Source organism: Lepisma saccharinum, chromosome 8, assembly GCF_977018435.1.
Source record: "Lepisma saccharinum chromosome 8, izLepSacc3.1, whole genome shotgun sequence".
NCBI classification, from domain to species: domain Eukaryota; kingdom Metazoa; phylum Arthropoda; class Insecta; order Zygentoma; family Lepismatidae; genus Lepisma; species Lepisma saccharinum.
Window position 1 is genome coordinate 72780056 of NC_139236.1, and position 23470 is coordinate 72803525.

The window sequence follows — 23470 nt, forward strand, 5'->3', positions numbered from 1 at the left end:
CTGATTTTACATTTTCTAGCATTATACATTCAATCTACCATGACCTCAATAGAGCACAATGCTACAAATTGTTTTCTAAGTTCTTTCAACTTGGTCCCCTGAAAAACATAAACCAACGTTTCACTGTAGTGCTCTGTAGCTTCCAATGCCGTAAATAATATAAGTTACTACTTTTCAAATCTGGACCACCCCTGTTAATGTGGCAATCTGTAACATTGCGATCCTGAAATACACTGGATCCCCTAAAATGCTAAAAATATGGCCCATTGAACTACAACCTTTTTAAAGGTCCCTGTGGACGGCCATTCCAGTCTTGATGCCAGATGTCTTGCCTGTTCATACGAAAATCAATCATAGGTGGATGTCATTCCTATTCTTTTTTTTCCTCACCATTTTGTCATGTCTTCCAGTCTGAAATTAAATGGTACAATTCATGACAGACTTGACCAAGTTGTAAAATCTTTACCTGCTAACCTGTTTTGTGAAAGGTAAAAAGTACACTAATAGTAGACACATGTTTCAATATTTCTATCTTGCAGCAAAAGTTTACACCAACAAAGAAGTTTCTTCTTCCTGAGTTTACCTTTGTTTTTTAACACAGTAAAAACCACTGATACAGCTGAAAACAAACCCCTCTGGACTAATTCTGGTCAGTAGGGCATGACCATCTATATGGACCTTTAGGAAAGAGTTTTCACACCTGAGAAATCACGATGTGCTACACAGTAGTTCTACCATTGTCCACGGCACGCATAAGGTTCTTGACATGTAAATAATTCAGTTTGTGACGAAAGGAAAGAAAAACAATGCAACTGTTTATTTCATTACAAGGTTTTATTTCAAAGTTTTTGGAAGATCCAATGGCCCTACATCATCTCAGTGACTAAAACTGCTCTATCTACTGAATCTACACAAACTCCAAAGGAAAACACGAAGCAGGTCTAGACTTCTTCCTCCAAATCCTGCTGAAAATGACAAGACCATGTCTACGTCTCTTGCGACTATAAATCATAATCTGCTATTTTTTGTTTTCACTATTTATGTTCCTTGCCATATTTTGTTAGCAGTTTGTGTTTTGCGATTAATTTTTTTAAAAACTTTTCTTAATCAACAGGCACTGTTAAGATATACGACGAAAAATCTCAAAATAAAGGTTACTTAAAAAAAAAGTGCCTCTCGTTATAATGTACTATTTCTTCTTATATAGATATATATATGAAATCTGGTGGGAGCAGATATGAAGAAAAATAAAATGAGTATTACATAATTCGTGCCTTGCGAAACTTAAAAAAAAAAAAAAGCAAATTGTCTTCTTATATGGTGGTATCACACAATTTACTTCACTGAAACACAGAGTGTCTCGACACAATTTGTCCTTACAGCATGTGTGTGTATTACCATAAATATTGTTGCATATTTGTTTTGTACCCAGTCTCTGAAGAAGTAGAATCAAACATCAACCACCTACATACAAGATCATTCTTGAAAGTCAAGCTGGCAGGATTGAGAAAATAAAAACACAGTACTTGTCATGTAGACACATAAATCACAAAAAAAGGGAGGTACCACAGAAAGTAAGAAAAAAAATATATGCATATATATACTTTCAGTGTAATTCTTGAACAGGGGAACTCCAAAGGTGTTCAGTTGGGTGGTTACCCTGTCGTGTTTCTTTTTTTGTGATGTTTCAAATATGCCAACTTCCTTTCTTCTCATGCGTAGTCTCTTTGAACTGGTTATCTCTTCCTCAACAAGTGTTTCTGTTGCGTTGGCACTTTGAAACAAACCATCTAACGTGGAATGATCAAGCCGATATGTAGTTTAGAACACTCTTATAAGTCATACAAAGAACCATCAAGCGAAGAACATCTCAAAACAGTACATGCCAAAATGTAGAAAATGATCCACGAATCTTACCTAGCACATTTCATCATTAAGAAAAATATAAATTTTGTTGTTAAGTTCCTATCATAACTACTACTTTTTTTTTACATTTTTATTATTTTTTAAATTATTCTTTTTTTGTTTTACTCCTCATCAAGGGTGATGAGAAACTATTTAGGAGCGGGAAGTGAGTTAGTCTTATTGTTTTAAATCCACTTTCAGGAAAAAATAAAGTATAATTATAGGATGAAAAAAAAATGACAAAAAATTTTAAATTCCTGACAACATGTACTAAATCACTTCCCCTCACTTCACTTATAGTAGTACAATATTAAGATTTGGCAATCAAATGATGAGAACAGAAAAAAATATACCAAATACATTTCCTACACATGATGCTTAATTGAAAAAACTTTTGAGTTCCTTCATAGGATCTCTCATACATACATGCTAATGTCTCCAGGCTTGGAAATCCACTTGGACACAAGGGGGGAGAAGAGTGTTAAATGTGTGTATATATATATATACTTTTTCCAAATAAGTCACTGAAACCACATACCAACCAGCACAAAAACTGTTACCTCCTACATAACACTGCAGCATTCACAGTTAAAGAGCTAGAAACTGTAATTAGAGCAACCTTTTTTTCTTGCCTCAAAAAGAAAAAAAACACCAATCTTTGTAACAGCAGTTTATCAAATTTCTCTTTGCTATCAACTAGTATCTCTTATCATTACTACTTTTCTTGACGTCATGTACATATCATGTGCTCAGACACAAGTTAAAAAAAATGGGGCAGGGGGGGAAATCAGCACACTAAATGGTCTTGGGTTTGTACTTGAAAGCACTGCTATCAAAACCATTCCAACTCCATCTTCATCATCTTCATCTAAACGAGACATACTGCAGAACCATGTAATGTTATGTCCGCAAAAGGGAAGAACATGTGGACAGCTAACATGACAGATGTTAGTGGACTTCTGATGACTCTGGCTTCTGAGAGTGATGATTTGATGGATCTGCACTGCTGATGGGCTGCAAGGAATAAATGGAGAATCTCATTAACCCTGTCTTAGGTGCATAATTTTCTGTAACATACATAGGCACGTGGGGTACACCTGTCACCCAACTCCTATCTACATTTAAGATCTGAAATACGCCATGCAATAATGTCAGTCGAATACTTAACAAAGCAGTGTTATATTCACTTTTGGTCACGTGGCCGCTTGCATGTTCACTTCAGTCACTCAAACATGCATGTGTGTCCTCCCTTTCCTCACTAACCAACTTCTGTATGCTGTGTGCTGTCCTTCTTCACTTTACTACAGGGTCTGCCAGTGAATTGGGGCATTTGGAAAGTGTTTTCTATTTTTAGCATGAGCGAGGAAGGAGAATGATACCACCAGGTGGTGGGGACTTGAATAGCATTCAGTCTGAAATGGAGTCATGGACTGAACCAGTGTGCATTCGCCATAAAGCATTTTGTAAGAACAATGATAGCTACGCTGCCAAACGTGAATTTCACAAGAAATTCGGGATTCATCGAAACAGTAAAGTGTCGTCGGCTCATGCCATAAAAACTTGGGTAAAACAGGTGGTAGTGTTAAAATTGTTCGCACCCCACAGATGTGTTAATAGGGCCATGAGTAGTATTCGGGATCAGCTTGTTCAGTGTGTGCGGTATAATAGAGGGCATCTTGAGGATGTAATATTTTCAGTGGAATGATGTTATGTTTTGTTTCTGCAAATGCTAAGGTATGTACTTCCTAATAAATGTAACTGTATCATGATATCCAATGCTTTTAACTTTGTGTTAACACTTAAAAAAACCTGATTCACTGCGGACCCTGTATTTTTCTTGTTATGCATTTAGGCACCTGGAGGACAACCGTTCCCCAAGCATGTAACAGAACAATACAGCTGAACTTGCAACAAAGACAAAGAAAGAATGTTCAGCTACAGAAAAGCACCCATGTGCAGTGTAGTTCACAGTGTTGCAATCTCGTAATGAATTATTGATGGGGGTCACTCGTAACCCACATGCCTAAACGAAAGGTTAACTTCAGCACCAGAATCCAGTGTTTTACTATATTCCAAAGATAGGATCAAAAACAGAGGAACTCTATTTCCTCCACATTACAATATAACCTTTCATGTCCTGGTCAAGCAATACATTTTTCACATTTTATATTATCCATAAGTTTCATCATGTCCCTGGAAAATACATGACCAAAGTTCCACTGTAGACAACTGATGCCAATAATGGCACACTGTATTGTTACGAAAATTGGAAATAATTTTATAGATTTATATTACTATAAGTAGCTTCTAAAATGTTTCCTCGTATCAATAGAAAAACAATTTGCAGTTTATTTATCTGAACAAACATTTCAGTATATATATTTAGTGTGCAAAAGAAATGATAACTGATGGTACATCAACTCAAAATCATTTAGTTCACAACTTTCAAATATAAAGTCAACCCCTAATCTGTCCCTTGCCAGTGACGAATAAGAATCAAGCTGGAAATTTGTTTAATTACCATGGGAGTTTTAATTAAATTGGCATCAAATGCATGGTTACATTTTGAAATATCCTGAAAGCATACGCTAGCAAAACTAAGTTTGCCTTGTTCTGTTCCTTTAATTAACCTTAAAAGCAGTAATTGTCTTAAATTTCCATGAAGAAAATTTCTTTCTTGTCTTTAGGATCATTAAAAGGAATAATGGTACTTCCTCTTTCAATCTATGCAGTTATTTTAACTTCATTACACAAGTAAGGACAATGTTACATTAAGCTAAAGGTTTATGCATGTATTGTCAGGCCCTTATCAGTTATTTAAAATTAAAACATGTGCAATTAATTTTGCCTTTATACATGAATGAAAGCCATTGACTATTTACACTAATACCAGATTTATAAAAATACAGGCATTACCAATATGCTATTATCAGCTCATTAATAGATTGCATTTCTAAAATAAGCTCACCAGGCAAAATTAAGTCACTGGCATGTTGAAGGTGCTCGTAACAAGAGGCAGTGGTAAAAGGTGTTGAACTAGGAGGAGCGAGAGAGAACCTGTGAAGTGTGGGACAGGGTCCAGGTGGTACAGTGCAGTGCCTGTATCCCTGTGTGTAACATGGGATGCAAAGCAGATGTTACTGTGGGGCAAAAACGGCTGATTGCATTTTCACAAGTCAAAGGCTATCCTGTGATGAAGTAGTGGATTTTGCAGGCATATCAATGCATACTGTTGTACAGGTCTACCAAGAGTGGCAACAATCTCGGTCTACAGGAAAGTCTTGTCAGATACTGAGGGAACTGCAGGTATCTTTCACTGCGTGTGGCTAAAAATTGCTTCAATTTGAGGCAGAAATTACTGCAAGGTGCCAATGCCGGTGCATCCCAAACCATTTCTGAACACACTGCAAGGAACTGCATAGAATGAACATATGAACTTTTGCTTACTTGTGCACATGAAGTTGCCCAGTTACAGTGGGCAAAGAGATACAACAGTGGACGGTGGAAGAGTGAATGATGCTCCATGTTGAGTTAATTGTAGACCTCGGGAAGATTTCCAGGACGACTATGTGCAAGGTGTGGGAGAGACTGTGATGTTCTATGTGTGTTTTAATTAAGCACAAACGGGTCCTGTGATTGAGGTTGACAGGCAACTTGCCCTTCATATTAATGAGGAAAGGGCTGTTTCCATCCCTGGCTTCCAGGAAAACTTTCATGTTCACTGGGTTGCAACTCTAAATGATTGACATAATAAACATTTAGGAGCAATCACACATCTGGATTGGCCTGCAAAATCTTCAGATTTGAATCCAATTGAAAATCTGTGGGACCACGTTGGACAATGCCCCAAACGTCATGGAAGACATCATCCAGCAGTCCATGCCACAATGAATTGCTGCTGTTATCCAGGCTCATTGACGTGTTAAATGATATTAGGTACAATGACATAATTTTTTTTATCTGGTGAGCTTATATTACTCAGGTTTTGTGCTAAATTTTGCCAATTTATATGAGATTGATACACTACTGCTAAAAATTGCAATGAGTTCAACTCTTGTATATTCATATTTTAACACACCCTTAACCTTTAGATGTTGGAGCCATTTGAGCAGTGTTGGCTTAATGTCTGAACTGTTTCTGGCATCTAATTTGAAATTAAGTACTACACTAAACTAGATTTGATATCTGGGAAACAAATAATGGTAAGAGTTACAAAGATCATACTCATAAAGAAAACATGTGCTTCAGCAATTACAGCAAAATTAAATGTTGGTTGATCTATGCTTCACTCTCGAACAAAGAATAACAGACTTTCAAATCTGAGTACATGTTCCATGCTATACTGAACATGATTATTTCCCACTTGGAAAACTTGTTCAGCATGAGAAATAAAGATAAAAATTGCTGCAATGTTAAAAGCAATTGAAAGATATGTGAATCTCAAATTCACAGGCTTCCCTAACTTCTCATTACTTCATATAGCCATGGCAGCAACCAAACTGTTCATGACACACTTTAAATCTCAAGTAACATTGCTAACATGCATATTCAGGAAATTACCTGAGCTACAATATGTTTGCAAGTCACATATTAAATTACATTACTTTATTGACATGTTGAACCATTTTTTATTTTACCACAAAGAAATATCCGCTCCTGGCACTGTATCCTTAGTGAGCCTTCAAAATTAATTGGGAAAAAAACTATCAAATTGTGGAATGCGGAAACACGAAACTTCATGTAGGTAGTACTGTACACTATATTTTAGAATCATAAACAGCTCCCAGCACTGTCAAATAAACAACATAAAATACAAAATAAAGATATAAAAAGACTGTGTTTTACTTGAAGTTGTGGGACATAATATTTGCCTTTTCCTATAATTAAAAAAAAGGGGGAGGTTATCATAATATTAACCCGTGACTGCAAAGAAATATTAAGTGCCAGAATTACAGTACATGACTATATATTATTTTCTATAAAATTGTGATCACACAAGATACAAGTCAAGCTTTGTACCTGTTCACAACAGGCTTCTGAGCTACCTTAATGGAGGGAGTGGTGGTTCAAGACCAAAGGTTTAAGGTTCAAGTACCCACACTAGATGGTGTCGTACTTGCGCCTTCATTAATTTCATCTAATCCTTAGTCATCCTCATGGCGATTATCCGAAAGTGAAAGTGATGCAAAATAATAATAATAAAAGAGGAGGCGGCTTCCGAGGGAAATAACATTAGAAAAGCTTTCCCCCTGCACAATGAGATGCTGTATTCTTGAACTTTCCCTTGCTGACATGCCAAGGGTACTCTTTTTCTGTATACCCTAGCATGCAATCTTTGTTGGACATTATCCATTCTCCACTTTCCTTTTACCTATTTTAACACTACATTTTGAGAGAGCACCTCTTCTCTCATCATCAGGTGAACAGGGGGGCACAGTAGAGTAGTGGGTAGCACACTGGAACAGTAGTAAATCACAGGTCCGTCATAGGCTCAATCCCCACTATCGGCAAGAAACGAGGAAAAAAGTTAAAGGGTAAACGAGAAAATGGATAATGTCCAAATAAGCATGCTAATCAAGAACCACGGTCACTAACATTCAGACAAGGGAAATTCATTGGGCCAATTTGTACACCTGTACTAAAGTTTATATGTGGGATATCTATTGTAAAAGAATAATCTCAAACTTCTGCTTTATCAGCTAATGGATTCTAGTTATCATATTTGAAGCTGCCCTAAGTTTAGCTCATTTTCAAAAAAGTGCTGTAAACTAAAGCAAGAGATTCAAGAAAAAATTTACTCCTCTGAAATCAGCTCTTTCAGCAAACTCAACTCTCTCATTTGGGATTTCCTGATGGGAGACCCAGGTTCCATTCCCAAGGATTTTACCTATTTTGCTTAAAAAATCACAATTGTAATTACCTGGTATAAACTAATGTAACACCGATTACAATTAAAAAAAATACATTTCTTTCCATAGCAACTACAAAGAAAAATATTAATTATAAATTTCTTTACAATGTTAAACAACCAGAATTGGCTGGAAAATATTTGTAGATTCCCATCTGTAATAATCAGATTAGGGCAACAATTCCTGTTTGTGAAATAAATCCCACAAATTTAATAATAATAAAAAAAATTCGGGATAGACACAGTGGCAAGGCACTGACACAAAAAACTTAAAAAATAAATTTTCCAAGGCCACATACACTGACTTGATTTTAGTTGAAATTCAAATTGGAAGTGAAGAAACACTTACTATGCTATGTGGAATTCCTGGCACTGCAGCCCCAGGAGCTGCGGCCGAATGTGGAGCTTCATGAGGTGTGGTGGAGTGGGCCTGCTGCACGGGAAGTGAGCTTCCGTAGTAACCACCGTTGATTCCCTCCGGGTATCCTGAGCTGAGGAAGTACTCCTTGTTCACGCAATTCCGAAGAACATCTGGGATCCGGCCCACAATTGCACGACGAATTTCACTGGCTGCCATTTCACGCAGTTCAGTACAGGATGCATCTGAGTAAAATGCAGCATGGGGAGTGCACAGCAAGTTCGGTGCATCTTTCAAAGGACCTGTAAACAGAAATAACATATTTATGGACTGGTAACTATTGCTAATGCACACAGAATAAGTGCACTGAATTAGCCACTTGCTAAGACAAGCAAAGTTGGTATTCATGATGATTCACGTTAATGTTAATCTTCAATTCAACAAATCACCAGCTTCTAGTATTCTTACCATTCTGTTTACCTACTATATGAGATTTAATTAGTTGTCTTGATTGACGAAGAGGTTCATGAGGTTAAAAACTTGTTAAGTTTCATACCCCACAAAATTAGATAATGTTATGATAAGGAGAGAGATATAATACAGTTATAAAAAAATTAAATATAATGTATTGCCTGTCACAGATCAAATTTGTAAATAACTACAATGCTCCATTATTGAATTAAGAAATTACGGTTGTTTCATTGAAAAGTTTAAAAATTTTGGTGGTCTACAGCCAACAAATTTCAGAAACCAAAGTACACGAATTCTAATAATTCAAAGGTGCAAAGTACAAATATGACACAGAAAACTGTAATTTCACATTAGTTCCTACGATTGCAAAGGCAACCTGTAAAATTCTAGTATTTTATTTGCTCGTATATGATGCAATTCTCCATCAGAAATGTGAGAGTATTTGTCATGTACACATACATAAAAATTTCAATATTTTTTTCTGTTTTATACTTGTAAATAACTGATTACACACACATATATAATTTAAAAAATATATAAACAGCTCTAGAAAGACAATTATTCTCAGGTTCATAAACCCTTCCCTGTTGATCACAGATGTTGGTAATGAAGTGCTTCTACTAGTTAAAGCATGCATCCTCCACATATGTTGCAACAATTGTGCAACAACCCCTTCGTCAGTGTCTGAATGGCTTCAAATGTCCAGTGAAATTATCTGTTCCCATTGTAAGTAGGGAGACAAATAATGTCTCATTTCTTCATGGTTCTGCCTAAGAAGGGTTCTAGAGGTTGCAGAAGAAAAAAATGGATCATAATTCGTCATAATGATGGACCATAGTGGACCATCATTTTGTTATCTCGGATGTTAAGTAAATTCAAAGTTATGGAATGCATTTGTAGGGGGTAGAGATTTGGCAAATATTCCGGGATTTACAATTCAATTAAGTATTTCTTTCTGCTAAAAAAGAAGCTTGAATTGCTTTCAGGAAGGAGTAAATTACTTCCTTGGGTACCACAAATAACATGGAAAAATGGAATGAAACAAGATTCTTGAAGTTGTTTTTTTTTTTCTTTTCAAATTTGAGTTTTCCTCTCGTAATTGTAGTCCTTCATTGACTGGGGATGTTTCCCTTGAGATTTTACAGATAAGGAAAAGCTACCAATAGCAAGGGAGTTGATCAACATGGGCAGACATTTGTGGTTATGTCACCCTAGTTGCAAGTTGCCTACCCATGTTACCAACATAAGCACTTATGTATATTAGCTGATTGTACCAGTGGCATTAACCATTCATCTACACATGGATCCTACAGTTCTCACTGATGACATTTATTACCTCCACAATTTTAAAGTCAAGATCATCAGGGTAGTTGCTCTAAGATAAAATGCAAGTATAATTCCAGGTTTTCAAGGCAAAATTGCCACAAATTCAATGCTAAAAATACTACAATAACAAAATTCAGGTCCTATTGACATTTTACACTAAACATTGGATTCAAGTTTCTTGTGCATCCGAAGTATCTGAATAACTTACGTTCAATGAAAAATTACAGTAGTGAATGTCAGAAAAGCAGGTTATTTGTATTGATTTGTCCATTACTTTGCTTTAATATGGTTAGAATTTTTTTCAAATTTAGAAAATATATGTACTCAGGGAGTTAATGTGGGTTTTCAGGAACATAGAATTCCACCAAGCTAAAATGGAAAGGAAAAATCACAAATATCACTCAATTTTAGTAAGACGACTAGTTCAATTTTATTTTTCACTACCTACACTACTTTCCTCACACAAAAAAAACACAACTACTATGATAAATATTAGGGATGGGACTAATTAATTGGTACTCTATCGGTATCGGCTGATATAGGCATATCGGTGTATTGGTAAAATTATCGATTATTTTACCGATCCAATATATCGATAAATATCTCATAAATTAGTGCAAAACTCTGCCATTTTGTTGTAATTTTTATGGATAACCTCGATGCCCTACTTTCTAAAAAAAAAAAGTAAATGTCTAAATATTCAACTTCTATTGCACTGCAGTCATCTGGAAACACACATTTATTAAGGAGATCAATGAACATTTCAGGTTCTTAAAGAGCATTTTTAATTTTATATCGGATCAGTAGAATATTGGTTACCGGTATCGGTAAATTTTATATTGGTACTTTATCGGTATTGGCCAAAATTTAATATCGAGCCATCCCTAATAAATATACATAAGAATCTTTATGAAGGTCTAAATGTCATGGCATAAGTTACTAGTTGCTGAGACTTTCTCAAGCTTGTGTTATATAGCACCCAGAATTCAAGTATAATTCCCACATGATTCCAAGAATTCCCGTCACTAGACATCCAGCTAATCCTTGTGTTGTATATGTACTGACCAATTGTTTCCTGCCTATTACACAATGTGGGTTGGAGATTTAATAGTGGCAACACTGTGTATGCATGCCATGAAACTGAATAGGCGGGTGCTTCTCGCATATACCACACGTCAGTTTGATACCTTACCTAACTTCCAGCAAAGGAACTCTTCCTTCCAACACTAGGAGCATGAGCAGTGCTGAGAGGAACAGAGCATTGTTGGAGTTGGTGGCCTAAAGTTGTGTAGTCACAACAATGTTTTTGAAGCAGGAACAGCAGAACTGGATAAAGATTGTACATGTCCATAACTGTACAGCACAACAGTGTCATCAAGGTCTTCGTGAGCCATGCAGGTAATCTGCATTGCGAAAGAAGAGGCAACACTTTCTGCTGAATCCTCTCATCATTTTGCAGGACAATGCTTGGTTGAAAGTAGTGCAACCTGTGGCCGATTTGCTAGCTCGATGGGGCATAGTCCCCGGACTTTAGCCTTTTTACTTTGACTTGATCCCTAAGATGAAGGGTATCTGTTCCAGAGATTCTTCAGGGAATGGACCGCTCCATTCGAACCATCAACATAACAGGTGCTACATACTATGACTTCCACATCACTTGCAATGGGTTTTACACAATACTGGTGAGTACATCAAAGGGCTGGAAAAGTTTCACAGAGGTATCTCTTCTCTTTTGTATCAGTTGTAAATAAATAGTTGCCACTATTAAATTTCCAACCCATCTTTATCTACAACACACAAAAAAAAAGTGTAGATAATGCATGCTAGTGTGGTATTTTATGACAGAAGAACTTGTGCCTATTCATATCCATTACAAATATGGCTTAGACTCACCTTGAAATACATTGTATGGTTCATTTTCGTGCACATCTAACGCTGCAGCTCGGATTCGTCCTTGTTTCAAAGCAGAGGCCAGCGACTCATCATCTACCAAGCCACCCCGTGCTGTGTTCACCAAAAATGCCCCTGAAGAACAACAGAAATAACAAGTATTTTAACCAAAGTGTATTTAGTTCATGCTAACACCAAAGAAAACACCTATAAAAATTTCTAAAGTATATAAGCCACAGGGCAATTCTCTTCGATACATTTGCTACAGCAATGTTCAAGTTGAACTGCAGAACCATTCCACTGTACACGATGCTTTTAAATAACAAATTGGTTTCAGACCATAGTTATTATTTGCATTGCCTACCAAAATATTTCAAGCTTAATAAAGGCAAAATTTAATAATAGGAACTAGGGATGTGACGAAGCTGAAAATTTACCGATGCTGATGTACTCACCGATAATTTTTGGAACCGATACCGATGCCGATATTTAACCGATTCCGATGCATAAGATTATTAAACAGAAATGGGATGTTATTTTCAGCATGACAAAAATAAATTTGCTATGTACATTTCTATTGCATATCATATGTATATACATATATATTCTCAAGAGATGCGAATGTACATTTGCATCTACAAAATGTTATGTGAACCTTTATGAAGAACATGGATTCTCAAGAGATAAAACGTTAGTACACAAGCAGTTCTTTGAAATGCAAAATGAATTCCTGTTCTGCCAGATTCAACTTCAGAAACACAAGATTTGGAAGCACTTCTGGAATTAACCTACTTTTTCTCTTATCTCAAATCTGTTCAGCAACACTGAACACTCAATCACTGAATACTGATGCAGCAGGTATGCCCAAGTATTTTCTCAGGACTTGCTTCAGGTTTGATACTCATTTTTGAATTTCCAATACAGCAGCAGATCCTGGTTCAGCAATGTACTGTTTTATTTCCGATTTATAGTTAGGTTGATCCTCTGAATGAGTTTGCAATAATTTTATTACAAAAACTCTACAATAATGACGAACCATAACCAAATTTTCAATAAATCTTACAAATCTAGAATATAAAACTTATTAGAAGGTAAAAACTCTAGTATAATCTGTACCGGTTTAAATATCGGATTTTTGCCGATTCCGATACCGATGCCGATGTGTCAATTTCGGCCGATTTTCATACATCTGTAATCGGCTTCGGCACATCCCTAAAAGGAACTGACACCAAAATTTTGCTTCGGATTACACAACTACAATATGTGTGAATATAATTCTTTCCAATTTTTTAACAAACATAACCTGATTTAGAATACTTTCTGGAATGGTTATTTAAAACTACTAGCTCAAGTTGCAATATATGCTCTCTTCTCTCATTTACGTAAATAATAATAATTAATTTCTGCTCTACAAATACCAGTATGATGTTTACAAATCAGTGAAAAATTACCTTTCTTCAAGATTTTCCAGTTCAACGGTAACCTTATATGCAACTACATTTATTATTAATAATAGACATTGCATGTGACCACATGGATACTCTGCAAACATTAAAATTGGGATATCTAAATACATTTTGCAATGTAATTGCTACAATTAAATCCTGATGCACACTTTCCAAAATTACAAGGTACATTTCACATGCCTGCAAAAAATCTCTGATGGGGGTAGTGGCAACGTCACTGCCTTGTAATCGAGGGGTCCCACATTCGCAACCTACTTCAAACTGTAAGCGCAGTCCCAATTAGCCTGTGTGTGCATAAAGGGAAAATAAAATGCAAACAAAAGTAAATATGCGAAATTTGTAAGCAAGAAGCAGATCAGAGATACAGTGATATAGTCTAACAGGTGAGCATGCAAGGGCAATCTGTGTAAAATTAGTTCCTCTATTCACAAATAGCACTATTAACATTCTAGCTCCACTTATAAAAACCATTATTTCCGAGTCCGTACTGTATAATTATTATGTATTTCATTTAATTATCTCTCTACATAGTATCTTATCTGTGAACATAATCACACACACAAGCACATCCTATTGAACATATTCACAGAAAAAAAATATTTACAGCCATGCTCAGCAATTCTCTTCCTCAATTTTTCTTATTCAGTCGGGGAAAGAAGCTTTCTAATCATTGCAGGAATCATTTTTAAGGTAAGGAAAAAATAACTCTTTCATTCAACCCTTGAAAATGTTATCTTGGTCCTTCTCAGACAATTTCTCTTTATGAACTCAGGACATCATTTTTTATGTTTGTTTGTATATATATGGAGATATAAAAATCAAAGAAGTCATAGTTGAATGTAAGTGCCATAAAAGTATAGCAGGTTTGTTGAAGGCCTTTTTCTAAAGATAATGATCTGAATCTTAAAAAACAGGCATTTCATGTATGATGATATACAAAACCATAACCAAATGTGAACCATTTGTTGTGGGTTGATGCTGAAACATGGGGCTGCTGATGGTGTTAGGGGACAGCTGAGACTATTGTAGAGCAAAAGTACCATTTTCTTACATGTTACAAATGTTGTAGATCTTAGATTTGAAAAGCTTTACAACATAAATTAAGGTTTTTTATTTTTGTCTAGCACTGTTCATAATAAGACAACACAAATACATATTTAAATCTTTGCAAATTGTCCATGTGACCACAGGCAAATTGTACAAACACCAACTTATGGCCAGAACTTCTTTATTCACTTGTAGTCTCTACACAAACACATTTGTCCTTTGAAAAAGAGAGATTAGAAATTACAAACATTCACAATTGAAACAACAAAGGATAAAAGAAAACTAGTAAATTAAGGGAGCTCTAAAACTAGTTTTATTTCCAACAAGATTTAGTGTATCCTCAGTATCATCATCTAATTCTACAAAAATGGACTGAATGAATAGATCAAATGAATATCTACTGATTTCATCGGTAACCCTTGTTTACAAGGCAATTGCATTAACCATTACACTTTCACAGTTAGGACCAACAACAATGATTTGAGAAAGCACCGAATGAAACAAAATAAGCCCAGATACCTGACGAAATCATTTGTGGTGTTTGCAATTGTTTTCGTTCACATTATCAGCAGAGTTTGAACATTATGACAACATAAAGTGATACTACGTTTTTTTCTTCTATATTTTGGATAATACAACCAAGGTTTATCTCAATACATGTTTACATGTTGTATTTATAATTATTCAAAGTATGCATTATTATTTTTGGGATAGAATTCTTTAGTAATCTACAGGGAAACTGAAACCTTTTTTTGATCAAGTATGTACCTGTGTTGAGCATGAAGTCAGGAAACCTTTTTTTTCCTTCTCTTCCTAATATTTACTGAACATCCATAGTATGAAATTATAAATCAGGATTTTGCTACTTCTTTGTTGGTAACTTTTATTATATTTTCAATATTTTTAACTCTTCATCTGAATGACCTACTTTACACCTTATACTGCAGAAGGCCTTAGAAAGAGGACTTCGCAGGCTAACAGCAGACGTCGCTCGCACACTGTTGCCGATACTCTCCTGTCGTCTGCTCCTCAGCCGAACAAACAGGCCAACGTATCAACTTCTCACTCTCCAATTTCCTCATATAACCATGACAACAAAGAAATTACTAATGACTAGAGGCATGCATATTTCGTTTTTGATGAAAACATGAAATGTGAAATAAAACATTGTAATGTCAATTATTCATGTTTCTGAAAGGTGTGAGGTGCATTTTCCTACCCTGTTTCGTCACGAAATAATGCGAAATGAACTGCAAAATAGACTTTTAAACACAAAATTCAGAGTTTATTTACCAACGCGACACTTTCTGAAGTCAGAATTATCCTGCGAGTTATGCAATTCATGGACAGATTAATTCTGCTGTAAATGTTTGAGAAGTAAAAATGAACCCCTTTATACAGGAAAAAAACATTCTGGTAATGACATAAATGTGTTATTAGAAGGGATATGTTTATTTTGTGTAGTAAGTGCAGTTTTTAAGTAAAATTTAGGATTATATTCACAATTTTAAAACCAAAATGTAATTTTATATACCACTTCTTCACTGCTATAACAGCAAAATTTTACTTTATCTACCACTTTTGAACCCGAATTTTGTACTGAAATTTTGCTTTTTTATTTACAAAAAATGTGTGTGTGTACTAATGACATGCTTTAAAGCTCATGTAACACTATAAACATACATCTCCGAGATATTATCTGAGCTACAGTATGTTCCCAATGGTCTTTAGTCTCTAGAACATACAGCTTTTCACATCCATTAGAGTTCCGATTTATTTCAGTTCTCTTAGGCTGGGTAAAATATAATTATAATGCAGGCATGGATTTATCTGCAGTTTGAAAAATGAGATTCTTATTGAATATCTTCCAATTTCCCTGCTGATATGTTCCGATATTGAATACTGGCACATGCGCATTATTTCCTTCCTTTGGTTCTTAAAATAAATATCCTATTTTCAAATTTTACTTCAGTCATTTCTAAAAGCCAGGAAATCCTTGAACAGGAATAATCATTTGCATTGGTAAGAACAATTAAACATTGCATCTACCAATAATTGAAATTCAAATAATGCAAGTGCTTTTAGAGTTCCCTTTATTTACTGGGTATCTTGATCTATTGTTGATTCAGTACTGATTGTATTGTAAATTCTAATACATTGTTACATTGTGAAATACTTTTTTATAACTGTTTTTCTTTCTTTCATTCTTTCTCTCGATAAAGACATAAGTGAATACAGAAGTTCTAACTAATGAAGAGATTGTATATTATGTGCCAGGAAGGCTGATAAATGTCTAACATGCAAAAGAACAATTCCCATATTTTTTAAACAATCGGGTTGATTTCTTATGCTATTAATTGCATTGTTTATTAATTACAGAACAGTAAAGTGCATTTTGAACATCATTTCAGTTTTATTCGCTATTAAACTGTTAACAACACAACTATTTCTTGTTACAAGTTATGACATTTCCAAAACTTATCATTTGTATTAGACCCAATTACATAATACTGGTCTGATATGAACGAGAAGTTTATGAAACCTCAACATATGTAAAACAAAAGAATGTGCTGTTTATAATATCAAACAGTGTATTAAATGAACACTTGCACAAGGTGACAAGACAGTATCTTGTGTCACTTATTCTATGTGCTTAGGTGTAGTATTTTCCCATTTACTGACAATGTGTGCATTTAGAATGCAATGCTAATTGTCCATTATGGGGGGCTAGTGCTTTGAAATTGAATGTACAATCCAGGAATGAAAAAAACAGGGTTCCACTGTTCATAATTTTTCTTTAAGGAATTGTCTTATTGCTTTAATCAGCCCTTCTGGCTCATAACTTTGACAAGACATGAATAATTTGTAAAATTGGCAATAAATATTTCTCCTATTCTATTCTAACCCATCATGTATGTACCTTTAACCTGACAAGGAAAAATGCTGGAAACAAAATCAAAATAACAGCACAATTGAAGCATACATGCCAATTAGTTGAACAACTAGGCTTGACAATGTAGCAAATACTGTTAGTTTAGTTATAAGATTGATACACCTTTATCATTACCTGGCCGCATCTGCTTGATAGTGAACTCGTTGATTAGATGATGGTTGTGTTCATTCAAAGTACAGTGCAGTGAAACGCAGTCGGACTGGAACAATAAGTCCTGCAAAGAGAACAGAATGACATTAGTAAGTGCCAGTCTACCCAAACTGTTCAAAACTAGAAACATGATTTTTATTATGAAAAATACTTCAAAATTTTGCATTACTTAAGTCACTTTCCTGCAAGCTGCAGATTAGCTAAATTTGGTTATTCTGGAGCAAATAATATACTTCTACTCACATCAAACTACCGTATTTACGCGTGTATAATGCACTTGCGTGTGCAATGCGCACCCTGGTTTTTGATGGGGAAAAGCGACAATTATATCTCGTATTTAATGCACAGTACAATTCAGGTTCAAAAAATGGATTTCTTAGTTGTAGGTTGTAAAGCTGTTGCTTTGCTGATCAAGAGTGAATGACATCATACCTATTCAATGAGTCACCAACCCATGCCACCTACCTCCTCCTCCCTTCACCGTGTTTAGCATCCAAATGCTTTCACTTCTGTAACCACCCTGTTTATTCTGTAGTAGAAGAAAGCAAGATCAAAATTACATCATGGATTTGCAGTGCTCAGGAAGTTATTTTCTATTTTTTCTCGCCCGACAAGACTTCTAATATGCCTCCTGTTTGACAGGAGAGGTGCATGCATGGGCATATTTAGGTAGGGGCTAGGGAAGGGGGGGGGGGTTTTCAAGCCTGATATTAGCCCATCGAAGCGCATGTTGTATATGAACAAGGGACGAGAAACTGCACAAAAAATTAGAATATTCATCATGAAATTTCTCATGTGTTGCTCTTGTGGTGCGACAGTTACACTGAAGTTAGATGCAGGGGTGTGATCTATTCTCTGTAAAAGTTGAAGTCCATGTGCATTTTATGGAAAAAATGTCACTGTTATTTCTCGTGATATTCCACCTTGGAGTGGAAACAATAGCAACTTGGCACACAGTGGTAACACAAATGGAGTCTTTCAACAATGACTTCCTACAATTGAGTTTTTCTGAACATGAAATTAAGACTAGGGATGGCCAAATCCAGATTTCTTTAAATCCGAAATCCAGATAGTAAAAATGGAGAATCTGGATTTTGGAAAAAATCCAGATTTCGAATTCGATCCATCCTGGCTCACGCATATTTTACATGTTTAAATAGCACGTAACTAAGTCTACTGAATATGTTTGCAGCTAATCCCAAACTGAGAAAGAGGAATAGTTGGCTAACTGAAAAGTAATGTGATCAGTGTTGTTGCAGTAGCATTATGCAACAGTTCTTTGTTTCGGCCAAACATGTCCGCATTGCTCAATGGCTCCTTATCTGTCGTAGCTGTTGCACAAGAGCGATATTTTGATAGATTGGACAAGTTCGCGCTTCAGTTTAATGCGCAAGCACTTTCTGACGCCAAAATAATATAATCATTTGCATCTGCTTTCTGAGATTACATGCTTTGGAGCTCAAACAATGAAATCTTATACAACACAAAATGTCAGAAAAGAAATGGGAAAACAAGGAAAAGTAGATAATTTGAGTCAAAAAGAAAGGGAAGGGATGAAGAAAATCAAGAAAAGAAATGATGTGGTGATAGAGCAGGCAGATAAAGGAGGAGCAATTGTGGTGATGGAAAGAGAATGGTACGAGAGGAAGTTTGAAGACCTAAAAGAAAATGGATGTGAGGAGATTTGTGGAAAAGGAGAAGAACAAACTATAAAAGAAAGAATCATAAAAGACTATAGGAGGAGAGGATTCAAGAAATGCATAAAGGAGACAGGAAGACTACCAAGTTTGAAAGGCTTTCCAAAGATACACAAAGAGGAGATAAAGTTAAGACCAGTAATGAACTGCAGAAACAATATTTTGGAACCCTTAGAAAAGAAATTAAAGAAAGTTATTGACGTGTTAGTAACACAGCAAGAAAGCAGAGGAGTTAAGACCAGTGAACAAGTAGTAGACCTCATAAAAGGACTTAAGTTAAATGAGATGAAGACGACAATGTTTAGCTTAGACGTGAAAAGTATGTTCCCGAGCATCAAGAGGGGACACGTTTTGGACATTATTAAAAAGAGAATGGGACAAGAAATTATAGGAGAATGGGATAGTGAAAGGGTAGTGAAGGCGCTGGAAACCATTTGGAATAACGGTTACAGTATAATGGGAGATAAAATAATGTTAATAAGTGAAGGACTAAATATAGGTTCCAGTCTAAGCCCAGCATTGGCTGAATTGGTTATGAATGAATGGGAAAAGAAAGTGATAGAAAAAGGAGGTGACAAAATAATTCTGTTTTGCAGATATGTGGACGATTGTTTTGGCATATGGAAGGGAACGAAGAGGCAGCTTGATATTTTTGCCAAAGAAATACAAGATGAAGAAAGAGGGATATTATTGGAACTTGAAATAGAAGAAGAAGACAAGTTAAGCTTTCTAGATATATTGATGAAAAGGAAGAGAGGACAAGAAATTGAAACCGCTTGGCATCAGAAGAAGTGTGCAGCAGGGGTATTCTGCCACAAAAGAAGTGATGTAAGTGAGGTGACAAAAATAAATTTTATAAAGAATATGGAGGACAGAATCAAGAAAATATGCATGAAAGAATGTGAAAAAGAAGGCAAAATAAATAGCCTATGGAAACAGCTGGAAAATAATGGCTATGAGAAGCAGGATAGACTGGACATAAACAGAAGAAGGAAGAAAACGGGCAGGGAAGAATTGGAAGAGAAAGAAAAAGAGGAAGAGAAAGAAAGAGAGAGATGGTTTGGAATAAGGAGTATGGGGAAGACCACAGAAAAGATATGCAAAGTGCTTAAGAAAGCGGGAATTAAAACTTACAGGAAGGGAGGGAGAAGCATCTTAGGAATAGCGAGGAATGCAAACAAGAAGAAGGAAAACAGAGAAGAGGAAGAGGAAGGGATTATCTACAAAGTGAAATGTAAAGAATGTCAGAGTGTGTACATAGGAGAAACGAAAAAGAGGCTGAAAGACAGGTTGAAACAACATAGGGATGATGTACGACTTAAGAGAGAAAGAAATGCAATATTTAAACACACGAGAGAAACAGGACATGACATAGAGTGGGATGAGGCTAAGCAGATAGGAAGGGAGAAGAGAATGCTAGTGAGAAAATGGAAGGAAGCCAAGGAAATAGAGAAAAAAGGTGAAGAAGACACAATGAACTGGAATGGGGGATTGAAGTTAAACAAAGAATGGAAGAAGATGTTAGAAAGAGTGGAAAGGACAAGAGAGAAAGAGGAGAGGAGAAGGAAGAAAAATGAAGGGAAAAGAGCGTGAGATTAAAAGTCCAATCACATTCTATATAGAAGTAATTGTGTTTAGCCTTTTAGGTGAAAGTAAAGTTGGAAAGTGAAAGTCACCTGCTGGAAAGTTCCAAACAACTTTCTAAATAGTCTTGAGGGAGTAATGTTTGTGTATATATAATACCCTGTTTTTGTATCTTGTTGCTTTTGTACTTGATACAGAGTCTGAAGAAGACCTTGCTAGAAGGTTGAAACGTTACGTTTAGTTTATGTTTTTAATAAAATAAATTACTGCCTTGGTCAGCATATTTAGTTTTTTACAAAATGTCATATATTTCTTTCTGCTTTCCATCAAACTTATAAAGGCCAAGCATGTGGCATTTTTGGTTACCAATTAGGGCCGTACCAGTGTACATCCTGAACGTTGCATGCTACATTAAAAATTCAAGCACTTTAGATTGTAATTCACCTACTTTCCCCTCTTTTCAATTTTCGCTATGTGCACTAATAACAAAGTTGCCTATGGAAACAAACTTTTGAGTCACCCTGTATTTCTAATAAACTGGAATTTAAACACCATATTCATGTATTTCATTTCTGTTAGACTTTCACTTTTGAATATTAGAAATTTGTCCATCAAAATCTGTTATCGTCAATCACCTAACCTACAATACCATATCCTAACCTAACATAACTCCGGATCCCATTGGCTTTCAATTTTTAAATTTTGTATACTTATTGAGTAATAGTGTATGTATGACATGCAATTTTTTTAAAAAAAAAAATTAAAAGACCCATTTTTGAGAAAATTGCTACGAAAGTTTTCTTAACACCACCTTCAATTGTTCTTTTTACCCTGGCTTAGACTTGCTCTATCTCTTGTGAAAGAGCCCTTCAAGATCTTTCAACGAGGGTCACTATTTATATTTTGAGCCTAACAATGAAAAAACAGGAATTTGGCATTGAAAACTGCTTTATTGTTTTTCGAAGTATTCTCCTTTATGCTCAATACACTTTTGCATTCATTCGAACCATTTGTCAAAGCAGTTTTTCCAATCTTCTTGAGATACCTCCGTACGCATCAACGGCATCTTCCGCCGACGAAAATCGTTGTCCACCCAATTTATTCTTGACATTCGGAAACAAGAAGAAGTCATTGGGTGCCAAATCAGGACTGTACGGCGGATGACCCATCAATTCGATTTTTTGACTGTTCATAAAGTCGGTTGTTAGACGAGATGTGTGACAGCTGGCATTGTCTTGATGAAGAATGATCCGATGGAGTTTGTTTTCCGTATTTGACCGAAGACCTCTGGCAAACAAATTGTTGTGTACCATTCAGAGTTTACCGTTCTACATTCCTCTAAAGGCACAGTTGCCACATGACCAGTTTTCCCAAAAAAACAGGCGACTATTTGTTTCGATGTGCTTCGAGCGCAAACAACTTTTGTTGGATTGGGTTCATCTTGAAACACCCATACAGTCGACTGCTGTTTACGTTCCGGTTCACATGCATATATCCATGATTCGTTACCTGTTACAATCTTATATACGTCTTTTGAAGCACCACGATTGTATTTATTGAGCATTTGTTTGCACCAATTGACGCGAGCATCTTTTTGAGTTTTTGTCAAATTGTGTGGGATCCAACGAGAACATACCTTTCTCACAGCTAAATGACCATGTAATATTTTATATATGCTGGTGGAACTAATGCCTATGGTTGCCTCAATCTCACAGTATGTCACATGACGATCTTGCAGTATTAGGTTTTGCACAGCATCAATGTTTTCTTGTACAACAACTGATTTTGGACGACCTTCGCGAATCTCGTCGGTGAGCGAATGGCGGCCACCATTAAATTTGTTATACCAGCATTTCACAGTGGCAAAGGATGGGGCTTCATCGCCAAATGTGGAAGTAAGTTGATTGATGCACTCTTGTCTTGAAAATCCACGTCGAAAATCGTAAAAAATAATCGCACGAAAATGTTCACGAGTTAATTCCATTTTATTGTTGTCGTGCAATCTCCAAGGCAACATAAACAACACAAATGAAGCTATTGACAAAACATTTGAAGTACGTTATGGTCAATAATGCCAGACGATTCCGTGCAAACGTCAAATCGCGCCTAACTTCAATCAGTGTTGCCAAAGCTGAAAATATAAATAGTGACCCTCATAACACCGTCCAAATCCCTTCTGTAGGTGCCCTGGTTGCCGAAATATTGCAATTGAAAGTTAACAAGATGTTGGAAAAAATTGTCAAAATTGCAGTTTGCAACACGTAATTTCGGAAATACAAAATATATGGATCTGCAAAGTTGCATATTTTCCTACCTCAAGTGGCCCTTCTAGAAAACATGTGCGGTATCATGTTGGCTGTCCGAATTATACCGTGCATAATACGCACCACAGTTTTTGGGGCAAAAAATTTTGGAAAAAAGTGAGCATTATACATGAGTAAATACAGTATTTTATCTGCATACTACAGTAAAACCTCATTCATCCAGACCCCGATAAGTTGGACTTCGCTTAATCCAGACAGGCACCCCCCCCCCCCAAAATGCAAGGTGACTAGAAGTCAACAAGAGAACTTCCCAAAGAAAAGGCAGTCAACTACTGATGAAATTCTGTTTCCCGCAGACTTCGTACTGTAGTGTATAGTGTACTTAGGCCTATCCCCTTTAAATACACCATAATAAACATGTTTGTTGCTTATAAACTGAGTTTTAATGCAC

General features: G+C 35.8%; 1 protein-coding gene across 3 annotated transcripts in view; it reads right to left on the reverse strand.

The window, feature by feature from the left end:
- Positions 1 to 815: 815 nt before the first annotated feature.
- The window catches only part of CtBP (C-terminal binding protein), a 111842-nt gene continuing 89187 nt past the window's right edge, over positions 816 to 23470 (reverse strand). For 2 of the 3 annotated variants that reach the window (XM_083126915.1, XM_083126917.1), the window contains exons 6-9: positions 17427 to 17538; positions 11862 to 11993; positions 8163 to 8473; positions 816 to 2919 (exon numbers count right to left, since the gene is read on the reverse strand). In XM_083126915.1, the coding sequence (XP_082983041.1) occupies positions 2854 to 2919; positions 8163 to 8473; positions 11862 to 11993; positions 17427 to 17538 (621 nt within the window). In that variant the 3' untranslated portion in view covers positions 816 to 2853. The remainder of the gene's footprint in view (positions 2920 to 8162; positions 8474 to 11861; positions 11994 to 17426; positions 17539 to 23470) is intronic. The other variant, XM_083126918.1, reaches the window with a different exon arrangement.